The sequence below is a fragment of the Corvus hawaiiensis genome, chromosome 3, assembly GCF_020740725.1.
Source record: "Corvus hawaiiensis isolate bCorHaw1 chromosome 3, bCorHaw1.pri.cur, whole genome shotgun sequence".
Lineage (NCBI taxonomy): Eukaryota > Metazoa > Chordata > Aves > Passeriformes > Corvidae > Corvus > Corvus hawaiiensis.
Window position 1 is genome coordinate 99,930,020 of NC_063215.1, and position 15,876 is coordinate 99,945,895.

Consider the following 15,876-nt stretch of genomic DNA (forward strand, 5'->3'; position numbering starts at 1 on the left):
TCAAAGGTACATCCTGGGGAGCCAGAGGCTACTCTCAAAATGGACCCAAGATGGATGATGGGTCACGAGTTCTTCACACTTTTATAGGTTTGGTTCATTTGCATATCAGGGTTAATTCTCCAATTAAAGCTTCAGTTAATGATGTCATTTCCCCAAGCTTGCCCCCACTTTAGAGGCTTTTGGTTTATACTTTTGGGCCTAGGACGGTCTGAGTGTCCTTGGAGAGCAGGCCTGGAGAGGCTTTGCTATGTCTACCTAGCACGAGAGAGCAGGAGTTAACAGGCTACAGGAAACTTCAGAGTTACACACTAGGGAGTACAGAGTTTGAAAAATATGGAAGTTAAAACCTAAGGCATCACTGCAAGGCACACACATCTCCCACAGGAAGCTGAGAGGACAAAGGGAAATTACATGGGAGCTCTCACCAAGCACCAGTGGTTCCAGCATTCAGCTTTCATACTGCTTGTGTTGGGTTAATGATAAAAGCTCCTCTGCACACCCACAAAGGAACACAGACAATGGAAGGGGGAAGCCCAAGCAATACTCTGCTGGGATGCTGCCAGGGTCATCACAGGAGAGGCACTAGCTCATCAAAGGTTCATCTTTACAAGTCCAGGGGAGCAGAGGGGCACAATGGCAGGCAAGAAGCCAAATGAAGGGCACTGTGTCTGGTTGCCTCTCAGGGATGTCCCACGACAGCTTTAGCCCCAATGTCCAGGCATGAAACCCAGTGAGATGAATCACTGGGAGCAAGTCTGGATCATCTCTCTCACCTAAGGAGGGGATGCTTTCCAGGGGTGGGGGTCACCCTACAGGATGCTGGGGAAGAACATTTTGAAACTTCATAATCTAAATTAAAATAGTCAAAACCCAGTTGAAGATCTCCAACACAACCCGTTGACTATTACAAAATGAGGCAGCAGCATTCTTAGGGAGTCAGAAGTAAAGGAGTACTATGATTGGGAATGATGAGTAATTGCCTGTAACAAAACATAGTTACAGCAAGTATTTCACTTAATGTTTAAGATACATTGTCTTAAGACACTTCTCACAAGACCCATGCGAACCCAGACCAAAATGCCAGATAAACACTGAGTTTTTAAAAGCACAACTGTACTTATCCATAAGCTACTCTGCTGCTAAAGACATCTATTTCAATCCCAGAGGGAGCTTCAAAGCACTTCACCCTCCAGAATTCTACAGATCTGGCATTAAAACAGAAGCAGTATTTGGAAAACAATTAGTTGTTGTTTTCATGCAAACTGGAATTCTAGTTTGTGATAACACATCAACGTTTGCTTTCCAAACACAGCAACACTGCATATTTCAACTCATGGACATGACTGCAAAAAAAGTCTCTTCCAGCAGGAAGAGAATTTCTCAGTATTTCTGTGCCTCTGCTCTTTCAAGATGTATTTGAAATTAACACTGTTTGCATTTCACACAAATACGAGAGCAACATTACAGAAATTCTTCAACATTATCCGTTGATTTATATGCATTTTATTATAAAATAAATACAAACCAAAGCGTTTTTACATAAATGTATTAAAAAAAAGTCTAGTACTGAGTCAATAAGGTCTGCCTAGAAGTTTTGGAGTAGCACCAACACAGCAGTCAGTTTTACAGAGAGGAAAAAGTACACTAAGAACCTTAAAGACACCTTCTCATCAAGGCTAAACAGAGGAATCTGGAGGACCAGATATTCTCAGGTAGACAGGATTGTGCCTGTTCACAAACTTCTTCAGCATCCGAAACTTTTTCAGTTGAGTTTTGCAGCCTTGGTGTGATATATGTTTAAAGTATTTGCAATCTAAGGAAAGAAAAAAACCCAACACTAAGTTACATCATGATACAACCAAATATAAAATGCTTTATTGTTTAAATAAATGCAAACATCTAAGAAACTTTTTGGTAATTAAAGGTATTAAAATCCAAGACATGCACATTTAGAGACACAACTGCAGCATTAAATAATCTATCCTCATTTAGCCCAGCAAACATTCTACATGTATCTAAATGCACGTTATCTTGCAAAATACTTTTTTCTCTTTCATTTTTCCTCTGCAAATTAGATCAGAAAGTAAAATTTCAAGAGTGTAAAGCAACATTGATATCATACATTAATTTGTTATGCTGGATAAGGAAAACAGAGACTCACACTGACACCAGTAAGTACTGAAATTTCATTCAAGAAAATTGGAACTAGAATGATTTCATTAGCCATCTGGAAGTAAAAGCTGGGAAATATCTGATACTACTGAAAGCAAAAAAAAAAAAAAAAAAATCCAAACGGCTTCCAATACGAGAAATTGTTCTATGAAGTGCAGAAGATAAAGTTCTAGAAAAGCTGACAATGAACAAGCTGCCTGTCAACCAAAAGTCCAAACCAGTGTACAAGCCATTGTCTCCACACCATATTCCCATTCTCAATTTAGCAACTGATTCTTGGCCAGATCCTCCCCTTGGTTTTGGAAGCATTCCAAATAATGCTACTAAAGAGGTAGTGATCTTCACCTTCTTACCAAACTGCTGATGGTTTTCATTCAAGACCCTCCCACCTCCTTCCTACATTACAACATCCCCATGGTCCTTACTGACCAGCTGACCCCCAGTATTTGCTGAGACACTGCCTAGGCTGGCATCCAGCAAGCAAACTCCCTGCAGTCCTCACAATATTCCCACAGGAAAGTGTTGTGCATTTTTGAAGTTATGGTTTGAAGGTCAAACAAGACAAACAGTACTGTGGCTGCTTAACAAGGCCAGATAAAACTGAATTCTAAACCAGGATAAGACAAGTTGCCTCACTGTTAAATATCAAACCAATTTAAACACCTTTCACGTTCAGCTCCAAAGACAAGATATCTTTTCTAGAAGAAAAAAATCTGCATTTCTTCCAGGCAGATCAGCTGCATCCCATGTCATTAGGGCCAGAACTAGACATTATTTCTATTTTACGTAGTGAAAAGTAAAAAAATCATTTTGTATTACCCTTTCCCAGTAGGATTCCAGCCACCAGAGCTTTTTCATATGAAAGGCTTTTATTTTCCTGCCAATTCCTTTTTGCCAAGTAACGGCTAAAATGGAAGGCTGGCCACCAGTCCTTCCTGGAGTTCCACTCTTGCTTGATCCAGTCAAGATGCTTCTCAGAGCTGGAAAAAGGTTAAACAAGTTACAGAAAAGGTTAAATTGTAACGGAAAAAATTATTAGGAGACAGAGAATGTTATAATCAGCTTGCTACAAGTCTCCTAAATTGCCAACATAGGGACACTGAATTTATACTGAAACCAAAACACTAATATAAGCATTTCTATATAAAACTAATTCTTTTTTGTTTAATCCCTGGAAACACCTGTGAGGCTGGAAGTGAACTCTAGCAGTCTTATTTAGCTTTGGCAGTAACACAGATTATGGTGTGAAATGAAGCAAGCCTTTCACTTGTGTGCCAGTTTGTCAATACTAATATGGAAGTTTCTCCAGGTTTGTCAACAAACGAGTAGTATGAAGGGGTTGGTTTGTCCTTAGGAAAGGTTTGTGTTACTCCAGGCATACTCAAAGAGTAACTTATCCCAAACAGTTATTACTGTTATGCAATAACGTCCTTAAACCAAGCATTTCAGCAACACAAACTCCTTCCAGCCCCTCAAGGGAACCTACAAGAAACATGGAGAGGGAGTTTCGGCAAGTGCAGGTAGAACAGGACAAGGAAGAATGGCTTTAAACTGACCAAGGACAGATTTAGAGTAGATTTTAGGAAGGAGTTCTTCACTCTGATGGTGAGGCCCTGGGTCAGAAATGGCTTTAAATTGACAAAGGACAGATTTAGTTTAGGTATTGGGAAGAAGTTCTTCACTTTGATAGTGAAGCCCTGGGTCTGTTTTGCCCAATACAGTATTTGGTGAGTGGTCTCTCCCTGTCCTTCTCTCAATCCATGAACACTTTGTTATATTTTCTCTCCCTATCCAGTTGCAGAGGGGAGGGATAGAGCCGCTTTGGTGGGTGCCTGGCATCCAGCCATGCTCAGCCCACACCACCATTCTAGTGGGAGGTGTCCCTGCCCATGGCACGGGGGCTGGAACAAGATGGTCTTTAAGGTCCCTTCCAACCCAAACTACTCTAGGATTCTATAAAACTATCTGCAACAGGGAAGTGACATTCCCCTACAATGACCAGGATGCCCAGTATATTTCAAGATACTCTGAAGCTGAGTATGAAAGACAAAAATGAAGGCCAAGTTAGAGCACAGAGGATCATTTTGTCAGTTGCCCAAAGGTGGAGACTTGACACATTTCTTTCAGCACATTGCATCCGACCTACTTACATTACAATCTGTTTCACCTGTCTTGCCAAACAGCTCCATGCTTTTGCGTTTTCTTTCCAGCCAGCATAATCCAAGGCCGCAAAAATAACTTCTAGGCCCAGTCGACGTTTTTTTCTTTTCTCTGGAAAAAAGATGAGGCTGATTAATGAATTACACAGAATAGGATGAACTCATTAGTAAGCCACAATTGAAATACAGTTCTCCATTCTGGTTCCCCAAATGCTGCTACTTAAAACATAAGTTATGTTTATTAGTGTAAGTTTCTTTAAAACCTCAAGATTGTTCTTGTTAGTTATGAAAAGTTTGCAAATATGTCACACATGAACAGAAAAAGGGAGGTTTAAGACAAAAGGTCTATTTTTCCACCTTCCAAAGAAGAATCATAGAATGGTTTGGATTAGAGAAGACCATAAAGATCATCTAGTTCCAACCCCCTGCCATGGGCAGGGACACCTCCCACTAGACCAGGTTGCTCAGAGCCCCACCCAACCCGGCCTTGAACATTTCCAGGGATGGAGCATCCACAGCTTCTCTGAGAGGGCAAACTGTTCCAGTCCCTCACCACTGTGACAGTCAAGAATTTCTTCCCAAAATCTCTTCTAAACCTTCCCCTTTCAGTTTAAAGCCATTAACCCTCATCATATTAGAAAAGAGAACAATCTCTATTCATGGACATTTCACCAATCTGTTGACCTGCTGGGACATACCAAGCCACAAGAAGACAGTTAGTTTGGAATACAACTGATCAGCATGGAAAAAAACAGTCTTCAAATTGGAAGACTTTCCTACCAGTTTGAAGATAATGCTTCCTTGAAGAGAAGGAAAATTTTCTTGTTTGATTAATACCAATGAACTAAAGAATAGATCTATCCCAAGTCCTCTAGAAACAAAAGAATAAATAAAACAGATCCCAAATATGGAATGAAGACCTTAGAATTCGGAGTAAGGTGCCTAAAAAAAAAAATTTTTTTTGAGATCCTGACTGTGCCTTACAACAGTTTGTTTTGTTCAGCCTTTAAAATGAGAAAGGCATTTGTTTATACAAGTTTGTAAATGACTGCTCATACATCCAACTAAGAGGTTATGGTGATTGGAAAGTTGGGATTTGGGTTGGTTTTTGGTATTATTTCTTAACTAACAAAACTACTTTCAAAAGCAAAAAAAAAAAGGCTGCAGCATAATCTAGAATAATTTTCTGAAATTAGCCTAAAGAAAAAGAGCAAAGGTAAAGACTTACTTGATTTTTGAAGCATGATATTAAAATCTATCATTAGCTCATGTGAAGGAACAATATCATGCAAGATCTGAAAAATAAAAGACAAAATCCAGCTAGGTTATTTATTTTAATCTGAAAGCTTTTGAAGACTTCTACCTGACCAAGAAAAGCACAGGCCTCAGAGCTCTGGGTGCTTTTAGTTCAGAAAACTAAGCAATCTGGTACTTTGGTGCCTTGATATAAAGAATGCATCTCTAGGTCCATTTTGCACATCTGACACTACTTTGTGACACCATGGATGAAATACCTTGATGGCTGCTGACAAACACTGCATGTGGCAAACACAACATTCTGAAGGAGCAGCCCAAATCCATATCCAGTGTCCCCGTTTTTGAAGGCAGCATTATTTCCTCCCTAGGCCAGTTCTAGCTCCCCTGTCTACTGCTCTGTGCATTGGATCAGTTTCTGGATTTATCACACCACTTCTTTGATTTATCTCTGTCTTGTAAGACACTCACATCTAAAGCCACTGCTAAAATGCACTGAGGAGAATTTCATATCAATCTACTACAGTTTCAAAGTCTAATCTTTACAAAGCTGTTTTTAAACAACACCTGCACTAACAAAAGCACATTAGTGCCATCAAGTGGCAAAATATGGTTTGCAAGCAGTACCAAGATCAAAGAGGGCAAGGAAAGCAGGAATTTAAAAGCTTAAGCCAGCAAGGTTTTGTCTGGCAACAACCAGCAGACATTAACTTTTAGCTTTAATGCACAGCTCATTGAAAACAAGCAAAGAAACTAATTGCTAGACAGGATCAATATGTGCAAGAGAAGGCATTTAATAATTTGTACAATATTGAAGAGAAATCCATGCATGCTATGCACAAGACTGCTGATACAGACTTCTGGAACCGTGCAAACATGTTCTCTGAGCTTGCTTACTGACTTTCAGAAGTGATGCAATGTACCAGTCAAAGGCAAAACAAGAACTGGAATTCTACGACAGTAAAGGATTCTGCTCCCTCCCACTAACTTCCCTCTAACCATCTACTTCCCACAAAGAATACAATGGGGAATAATAATGTTACAGGGTTCAACCAGGCTGTCAGACCACCACGCAAAACGAGTGACACAGACTGTACCTCCTAAGGGATACATACCTTCAGTGCAGATATGAGGGATTTCTTTGATTCACCCTGCCTCTTGAGGAACTGATAGAGGTAGACGTGAGCATTGGGGTTAGCAGGAAACTTGGAGTTGTAGGCATATTCATTTAACACTTGGCGGGCTTCATTGTGGTCTCCATAGAACTCCAACAACTGGAAGTTAAATCTCATTACTTTGTCAGATACAGGCAAACCCAACTCTAACAACTAATCTTGGACTGCCACAGCAGAGCCACCCAACAGCACAGTCTGTATCTAAGGGTGCAGCATATTAGATAATGCTAATACCCACCTATCTTCATTTTACTGGCTACTCTCAGCACAGAGACAAGAATTTCTCCCAGAAGCTACTCTGGGAGAAAATGCCTTAACACTACTTAATTGTCAAAGAATTACCAGCACTTGCTCCCTGGATGGAGATGCTGAAGGCACATGCCATATCTCTGAAGACAGAAATTGGCAGATGCCAGCACCAAGGAAAATTCCCCAAGATGTGCTTAGAGAAGTCAGAACTTAGCAGTGTTTACAAAATGTAAAAGTTAATCTTCAAAAACTCTTTAAAACTATTAATTCTTAATTACAAATCCTAGGCAAATATTTTAAAAACCCAAACCAAAACACAGAGGGGCTGCATGTTTGGTGTCTCTAACATTTCATGTATCCAGAAAAAACACTGCTCTGCCGAAAACCAGAGAAATTGGTTTCAGGAATTTAAACTAAAGCAGCTATGCTCCAATTTCTGCAGCACCACGAAAACAAAACATGCAAGCTCTTTGTCTGTTTCTTTTTCTTGACAATGCACAGATAAAAGTTCTTTTTGTGCTCTGTTCAGTCTGCAGCTCTACCAGGAGTATATTGTGCTCTATATCTAAGCCAGTGACATGCATATACAAATGTGTTGCTTTTGAAATACTTTGTTTTCACTCACACACACAGAAAGTAAGTTGCATATGGGCATCTTATATGAAAATTAGACAGGGAAACACAAAAGGAAGCCATCTGTAAAACATGCCCTTACATCCACATAGCTTTTCACAAAGATATCCCAGACTCCAGGTATTTTAATAATCTCCTTCAAGTTCACTGCTGCCTTCCGAAAGTAACTATGCATTTCCTGCTCCACAGACAAGTCTGAAAAGCCATCCTCACCTACCAAAACACAAAAGAAGGTCACAAAGCTATTAACTCTGCCAAGCAAAGGGATCTTGAAGTGCTGCACCTAAGGGATGATCACATTTTGCTAAGCAAGGACTCCAGTCAGAGACCTTTAAGAAAAGTCCTCATTATTGAAACAAGAAACTGCTCCCCATTCGAATTTATAATCAAACAATTTCAACTTCTGGAGCACAATGAGTAGTACACTCCAAGGCAAGATGCTATCAGCACAAGGTCCATAATCCAAATTCAACACTTGGTTCTACTTGGAAACAAGCAGAGATCCAGTGTAACTGATAACACACAGCCAGCAGGAATGTGCAAAATCAGATGTGACACACATATGGCAACTTACACATCTTTAAAGAAACTGAAATTCAAACACAAGTGTTGAGGGCTTTGCTATCACTCGAAATTCCAGCAGCAGTCAAGCACTTGCACACCTATTAAGCCACTGCTTTAAGGGAGGACATTCCTTTGATCATTATTTTAGGTGATGCTGGCTGGGCAAGAGAAGAAAGAGTTTCGGAACAGCATTTCAGGGCTGAAATTGCTATTTTGGCACCAGCATGACTGCTGATACAGAATTCTGTACCAGCCATACCATCAAACATTGAAGTCTAGTAAAGAAAAAGGTGTCATTGCAAACCATGGTGTCTGCATAAGCAAGTTAAGCTACTGCTCAATCCAAAAACCACTTACTGTGCTCTAATAGGATGTTCTTCTGCTTAGACCAGCTATAGTAGTCCAAGAGTCCCCTGTAAGCCTCAATCAGCTTCATCTCCTTATCCTGAATGGCTGTTTGCTCTCCAAACCTCCAGCTTTCTGCCAGGGACAGGTTCTGGTAGGCTTCATCTATTTGCCCATTACAGAGGAGATGAAAGACATGCTCCAAGCAGACCTGCAACCCAAACAGTCCAAACCACAGCATTTCACACTCAAATGGAGAGATTCTCAGCAACACAGCAAAGTTCTGCACACATGTGCAGAGAAAGAGGAAATTTACTGACAGGCGTAAAAAATATTGCCAACGCAGTTAGTGAAGTATTTTAATTACTTGAGTTGTCTCAAAAACCTGCTTGTCTTTAACAAGTGCTGTACCTACTTCAAAAGATTTAGAAATGACCTGAGGAAACCCAGCTGGGCTGCATTTACTGAGTTTTCATTTGGCTACCCAAATGCAGAGCACCTGAAGAAGGGATGTCCTATTACCCTACCACATTGATTAGGTATTGGATTAAAGCCTAAACCTTCAGTTACCTCCAGAAAACCCTTGAATGGAACTTCTTCTGAAGACTTTTAACAACAGAATGGAAGACAGAAGCACCAACCCAAATTAGAAACAGCCAAGGAAACCAAAACCATATAGGTTTGAGTGAGCCACCACAGGAAGAAAACCATAAAAACCCCCTAGAGCTGGGTGACACAGCATTCTGTTTTATAATCAGATTAGCTACTCAAAAAGTGAGATGGCAACAAGGCAAAATTTAAGCACAAATGTTTAGTCAGAAGCACAGTGGTCAAATTAAAGACTGGAAATAAAACTTGACAGGTATTACCTGTATTTACATGTCATTGGGACATGCATGAAAATGAATTTGACTCTTTCAAATTAAAAGCTTAATTAAAGGGTTTAAGCACTTCTAAGGACTGAGAACATGCATCTGTGATCAAATATACAGACCAAATGAGATAAGGTTAGGTATAATATAATCTTAAAATATCATGCAATTGGCAATTCAAATGTTGGGTTGGGTTTTTTGACACTAATGTCAGTAATACATTTCAAAAGAGATTTGGAAATTAACATACAAGTAAGTGCTCAGGTGAATGAGAAAAATCATCAAGACTGCTTTAAGTACACTCACCTTCAAGTACCTTTTTACTCCTAGAGTTTTCATCTGTTCCATGAAACAGTTGAACTCTTTCATGCTGCTTTGGGAATGATGCCACAAAATTTCAGTTCCTATTCTCCAAATCATCTATTACAAAAATGGCAACAGTCACCATATATAGTCTTACCAAACTTATAGTTACTGTAACACATGAAAAATGTACATTTGAACTGCAAATAAAAAATACTACAAAGTATTACCTACTGCTATAGAAACCTACCTACTGATCCAGTAGGACTTTTAGAGTCATTCAGCGGGTGGTTCAGAATTGCTCATTGTAAGTGTAGCACTCCAGAAAAGCTTATGAAAACTGCATGCCAGAGCGTTCCTCCTCCCTTCACCAAAAAATTATGTTCTCCTTTGATATGACCCCACTAAGACACAAGGTATGCACAATTCTTTGAACTTAATAGCAAAGATTATTTCCAATTTGATGTAGCTCCCCATCTGCATGCACTTGTTTTCAAGGTCTGCAAGCTAGCCATATTCAACTACTCCATTTATTTAAAAGCTCTGATCCTTTTCCTTCCACCTCCTTCCATCTCGACACCTGCAAAGAGTTTTCAGCTACTGGAAGAACTAGTAACAACCTAAATAAGCCACTAACTTTCAAACAGATTCTGACTGATAGCATGCTAGAACCAAACACATTTACTGCTTTTCCATTTGAGAAGACTACTTTGACTTTTCATAGATATTTGAGAAGACTACTTTGACTTTTCATAGATACACTGCTGATGGAGTGAACTTATACCAAGCCAAGTTTTCACCTGTTGGGTCAAGGATCTATTTAAAAAATCAAACCTGTGATTAGCTAATTAAGACAGATGTTGGTCCTGAAGTATATAGATGCTGCTTGCAAGTATTTTTTCAACTGCAAAAGAACCCAGATAAGGAACATGGGCTTACCTCTGAGGGACCAATGTGTTCTCTGGAATAGTCCTTCTCTAGTGACTCAACGTAGCAGGTCAGGAACTCTGCAGCCCTTTTCCACTGCTTTTGTAGCATGGCATCCTGAATGTAACTTAAACACGCTTCTTTGCTCTTCCTGAAGTTTAATTTGTGTTCATGGGAAGATGCTAAACAAATAAACAAACAAAAAAATTAAATCAACTGAGCCCACAACTGTCACAACCCTTATTCAGATGGCAATATGCCTTCCATTTCAGTGTCCTTCTTGTATGACCTTTCTTGGACACTACAGAGAATCATCTTAAGCTCTGTGGTTTTGAAGATAAGCATACCTGTTAGTCCACATGGAAGCAAGACTATGGGAAAAGCTGGAAAATTGATATGAAATGGCATTTTCCAAAAGCAGCATACAGCTGTGCTTGAAATTCCTATTCACTTGGAACAGTAAATAGCCAATTATGTCACACTACTACCCTACTAGAATCAGGGAGCCATGGTGCTTTGATAACTTCACAGTACATTTTGTCATATTTTGGGGACCACTCTCTTCACTTATTAATCATCACCTAAGTTTGTGACCCCACTGTGCTGCAGATTTGCATACAAACAAGCAAACAGGCCATTACAGTACCAAAGGCTAAGCAATTCCCGCGCAGATAAACATAGAGAATTATTCTCTTTTGAGTACAAGGCTGCAGAGAGGCCACTTAGCCTTTTTACATCGATAGTGGCTCAATTTATCCTGAAACCAGCACGAAACTGAAACTTCATTCCCATGAAGTGTGTTTAAAGGTCACAGCTGTATGACCCTACAACAATGCTCATCCATAAAAAGCTTTCAGCAAGGCACATCAGGAGCTCACTAAGACACCTCCTACCTGGGTGCTGTAGGCAAAGGAGTAATTCAAACAATGGCCAAGTTAGGTAATCACAGAATCATTTGGGTTGGAAGGAGATCATCCAGTCTAACCCCTTGCCAAGACAGGGTCAACTGGAGCAGGTGACACAGGAACGTGTCCAGGTGGGATCTGAGAGTCTCCAGAGATGGAGACTCCACAATCTCCTCAGGCAGCCTGTTCCAGTGCTCTGCCACCCTCAGTGTAAAGAAGTTCTTCCTCATGCTGAGGTGAAACTTCTTGTGCCTTAGTTTATGGCCAATGCACCATGTCCTTTTGCTGGGCACCACTGAAAAGTCTGGCACCATCCCCTTGCACCTGCCTTTGAGATATTTATATGCATTAATGAAATCCCTTCTCAGTCTTCTCCAAACCAAACAGGCCCAGCTCCCTCAGTCTCTCCTCATAAGGGATGCTCCAGATCCCGAATCATCCTTGGAGCCCTCCGCTGGACTCTCTGTATCAGCTCCATGTCTCTGTTGCCCTGAGGAGCCCAGAACTGGACATAGCACTCCAGATGTGCCTCACCAGGGCTGAGTAGAGGGGCAGGATCACCTCCTTCGACCTGCTGGCAATGCTCTTCCCAATCATACCATCAGCCCTCCTGCCCGCAAGGGCACACCGCCGGCTCGCAAAATAACTACGGTTGTTTCGAATCTCTTTCCCAGCGCTGGCAGACAATTTGAACAGAAGCAGAAACTTTGTGCCACCATTCCCACGGCAGCACGAAGGAGTTGACAAAGAGAACTCACAAACGCTCCGCCCTTACCCGGCTGCGGCGGCTGGAAGGGCAGGTGCAGGGGCGGCTGCAAGGCCGCCTGAGCGGCGGGGCTCCTCCTCCTCCTCCTTTTTCTCTTCCCTACCACCACCACCACCTCCTCATCTTCCTCCTCCAGGAAGCTGTCCATGGCAGCCAGGCCGAGCCGCCCCCTCAGGCCGGCGCTCCCCCGCAGGCACCAGCGGCGCGCGGTCCCGGCAGGCAGCGCGGGGCGGGAACGGCTCCTGCGCGTGCGCGCGGAGGGCGCCGGGCAGCGCGGCCGCCATGGAGGGCGCCGGGGTTCGGTGCCCCCGCAGCGTTTCCCTGTTTCCCTCTGCGTGTGGGAGTGGGGAAAGGAGGGATGGGGAGGAGCACGGGGGGTAGGTGGGGTGTGTGCGGCGGTGTGGCAGAGAGGTGTTTATTTCTAGATGTAGCGCAATCAGGGCATGGCTAGAACCGTGACTAATGCACTGGTTACTCTAAGAATTAGCGAGTTCCTCTTATCACCCTTCCATTAGCTGTATTGCTACTTTTCTGCTCCTTTGTAACTCATAATGTTCTACAGAAGGAAAGGATTCCGCATCAAAATCCTGTGCGTTGTAGAGCAATAATGTTGCCTGTGCTCCTGCAGAGTACCTGGATTCTGGGAATCTGTCTGCCTCAGCCACAGCATCTGGTTTGTACAAATTTGTGCTGGAACTTGTTTCTTTAAACTACTTTCGGCAACTAAATTTGCCCTGGACTGTTTTGGTGTGTGTAAAGTCCAGTTTTCCGAGTAAGATTTGACAGAGGTTTTTTCAGAACTGCTCTGGCATGGGAGAGTGAGTAAATAATAAACTGGCTCAGATTAAAGGTTCGTGTGATGCTGTCTCCTGGTTCAGCTGTGGTCAGTCACCAGTGTCGGGGGAATAGTGCAAGGCAGAACAGTTGTTTGCAGCATCTAAACAGTTAAACTGAGTATCATACCTTAATATGACATTTAATAAATCGGTGTGGGAATAACAGAAGTCTCCCTTTGCTTTTTCTTTATTTTTAATCCTGTGTTCTTCCAACATATGACTCGCATTGAGCTCATAAGTATTTTTGTTATTAATGGATAATTAACTTAATTGACTGATGGCAGTAAACTGTTGCAGAGTACCACATCTTTAACAGTGCCATCTTCTTTGACTGTCCTTTATTGTGCTCTATATGACTGTCTCATTGATTACTGGTGTTCCCCAAGTTCTGATGTCACTTCCTACAACACTCCTGATCTTCTGTTAGCTCAGTACTCTAATTTCAGAATCCCGCTTACCCCACTTTATTTGTAAAAGTTCTCACGTTTAGAAGGACATTTACTTTTGGCTTGTAGTTTTTATTTTCCTATGTCACATATAAGTGGGTGTTTCCTGATCCTTAGCTAAACTTAGCCAACTAATCTTGTTAATGGGTGTCAGCTACTTTAGTAGATATTTTAGTGCAGAAGAGATAGGAGAACTATCTTACCCTAACCCTAAACCCTAACCCTTTGTAAGAGTAGATGAATGTTTGATACCTCATGTACAGTGGGACTACACTCATAGCTAATTACATGTTTCCAAGACTGGGGTTGAAGACTGGAAGGAAAATTTGCCTGAAATATCTAAATTGAACTAAGTGAAATATTTTTCTTTTCTGTCACACACTGAGGAAAGCTGGGTATGTTAATAACTGGGTATATTTTACTCTGAAATAATTGAAATTGTAGAAAATGCTGGACAGTTGCAGTGGTACACTTGTGTATATGGATCGAGTGCAAGCTGCTCGTTATTGCACAATAACGGCAGTAACTTACATAAGAAATGTGTGATCCCGTTTCGCTTCACATCTCTCTTTCTTGCCCTTGTCTTTACAACCACAGACACCATTACCTTTTATCTTGGTCTTTATAAAAGATAAGCTTGATAATTTGTACTGATGGAAAATAACCAAACAGCTCTTTCTTCACAAGAAATTGGACCTAATAATCTGGGCATTACACAACAGGAAATATTAATGTCGAGGGAAGAATGCTTATCTTTCACTCGTGCAATTATCATAAAATGTGACTTGAATGTATTTACTTCCATATTGTAAATTGTGACAAACTTCACTTCTAGATTTTCTGCGTTAGGCTTTCTTAGAGCTTTTTATCAGCCAATATCAGTGATGGCAAATAGGTATCACCTCATTTTCTAAGATGTGAAACACAAAAATGTCAACAAAATTGCAGCAGAGCTACGGCCACTATACTGGACTAGGCCTGAAGAACATGAGCACTGGGTGAATGAATCATTGCATTCCTGTAGCATGTGGATCCTGGGGATATACAGGACTCTAAGAAATGCCAGGGTGTCCATGGTATGCTGGGCAAAGAGGTACCAACACCTGTTTCTACCTTGATACTTTTTCATAGTGTGATTAAAACATTAAACTGCTCTAGATGAGAGCTGAAAATGAACCATGCATTTTTCAGAGATTACACAGCAGTAACTAAGCCTGGATCTCAGGCCTTGTACAATGAGACTCTGGAAATGAGTCTGGAGCAAAAATCAATAGGCAGGATGATGCAAGAGGAACACATGCAATTAGCAGTAGTGATTGCTAACTCTTGAGATGTAGTATTTTAAAGGGCTCTTAAAAAACTCTTGAAAAAACCCTCAGGTGCTTTGACAAGCACAAAAAAACTATAAAAAAGCAGAATTATTCACCTTGACTATCAGTTCTGTGAGTGCTTATTCATTTTGGGAGCAGCTTCAGAATTTGCTCTGGAAAGTGAAAAAAAATACAAAAAATTTATTCATTTGATTCACCAGTGAGAGGATTCTCTTATGTCACCTGTCCTTTCTTGGCTGCATCTTTCATTCTCTTTGTCCACTCAGAGTACTGTGCTGAACAAATAACATGGGTCTGAAAAAGAGAAAAGTTTTGTTCATCTGCATTGTGACTGCTGCTGTCATTTTGCCATTTTAGATCTCTAAGGTAATATAAAGGTGATGAACGTGAAGAAAAGGGAATGGTAAGTGCAGGCACACCTGCAAGTAGCACATCTTTCGGTTTGCAAATACTCAACAGTTAAAATACACCAGCAAATGGAAGCTGCGGCTACAGACGGGCAAGGATAGGCCTGTCGGGGAATCCTGCGCTTTGGGCTGCTCGCTGTGAAACCCAGCACTTTCCCCAGTGGGATCACGGATGAGTGAACTCCTCCGCCCGCCGCACCGCAGGTGTAACCTCAAACTCTCGGAGGTCACCGGGGAAGTGGCGGCTGCTCCTCTCCAGCGGAGATAAGAACTGCTCGGCGGGGAAGGAGGGACAGCAGCCAAGTGCATGTTCGGATCTGTCGTGTCCTTACAGGGCGGCACCCACACCCTTTCTCTAGGTTCTTCTTGCTCCAGCGATCTTCCGCTAGAGAAACCCGCACAAATAAGGACCAGGACCTCCCTTCTTTTCCGGCCTGCGAAGCGGGAAAGGTAGCCAGACTCCTGTCCGGCGCAGCGGCCGGGGGTGCTGCCTCCTCGGGATCGGGATAGAGATAGGGATGCCGCCGGCAGG

General features: G+C 41.7%; 1 protein-coding gene across 1 annotated transcript; it reads right to left on the bottom strand.

The window, feature by feature from the left end:
- Window positions 1-1,487: 1,487 nt before the first annotated feature.
- Window positions 1,488-12,534, bottom strand: TAF1A (TATA-box binding protein associated factor, RNA polymerase I subunit A). The gene is made up of 10 exons (XM_048299167.1): window positions 12,334-12,534; window positions 10,666-10,835; window positions 9,730-9,843; window positions 8,564-8,762; window positions 7,725-7,855; window positions 6,701-6,859; window positions 5,560-5,626; window positions 4,323-4,443; window positions 2,992-3,152; window positions 1,488-1,813 (listed from the first exon to the last, which is right to left on the bottom strand). Exons 1-10 carry the CDS (start codon window positions 12,470-12,472, stop codon window positions 1,677-1,679), a joined length of 1,398 nt encoding a protein of 465 aa, XP_048155124.1. The 5' UTR covers window positions 12,473-12,534; the 3' UTR covers window positions 1,488-1,676.
- Between the last annotated feature and the right edge of the window lie 3,342 nt (window positions 12,535-15,876).

Coding starts and splice junctions, on each gene's coding strand:
- TAF1A (XM_048299167.1), bottom strand. CDS start 12,472: ATGGACAGCTTCCTGGAGGAGGAAGATGAGGAGGTGGTGGTGGTGGTA. Junction 10,836..12,333: donor CTTCCAGCCGCCGCAGCCGG/GTAAGGGCGGAG, acceptor TTATTTGTTTAG/CATCTTCCCATGAACACAAA. Junction 5,627..6,700: donor CCCTCATATCTGCACTGAAG/GTATGTATCCCT, acceptor TTTATTTTTCAG/ATCTTGCATGATATTGTTCC.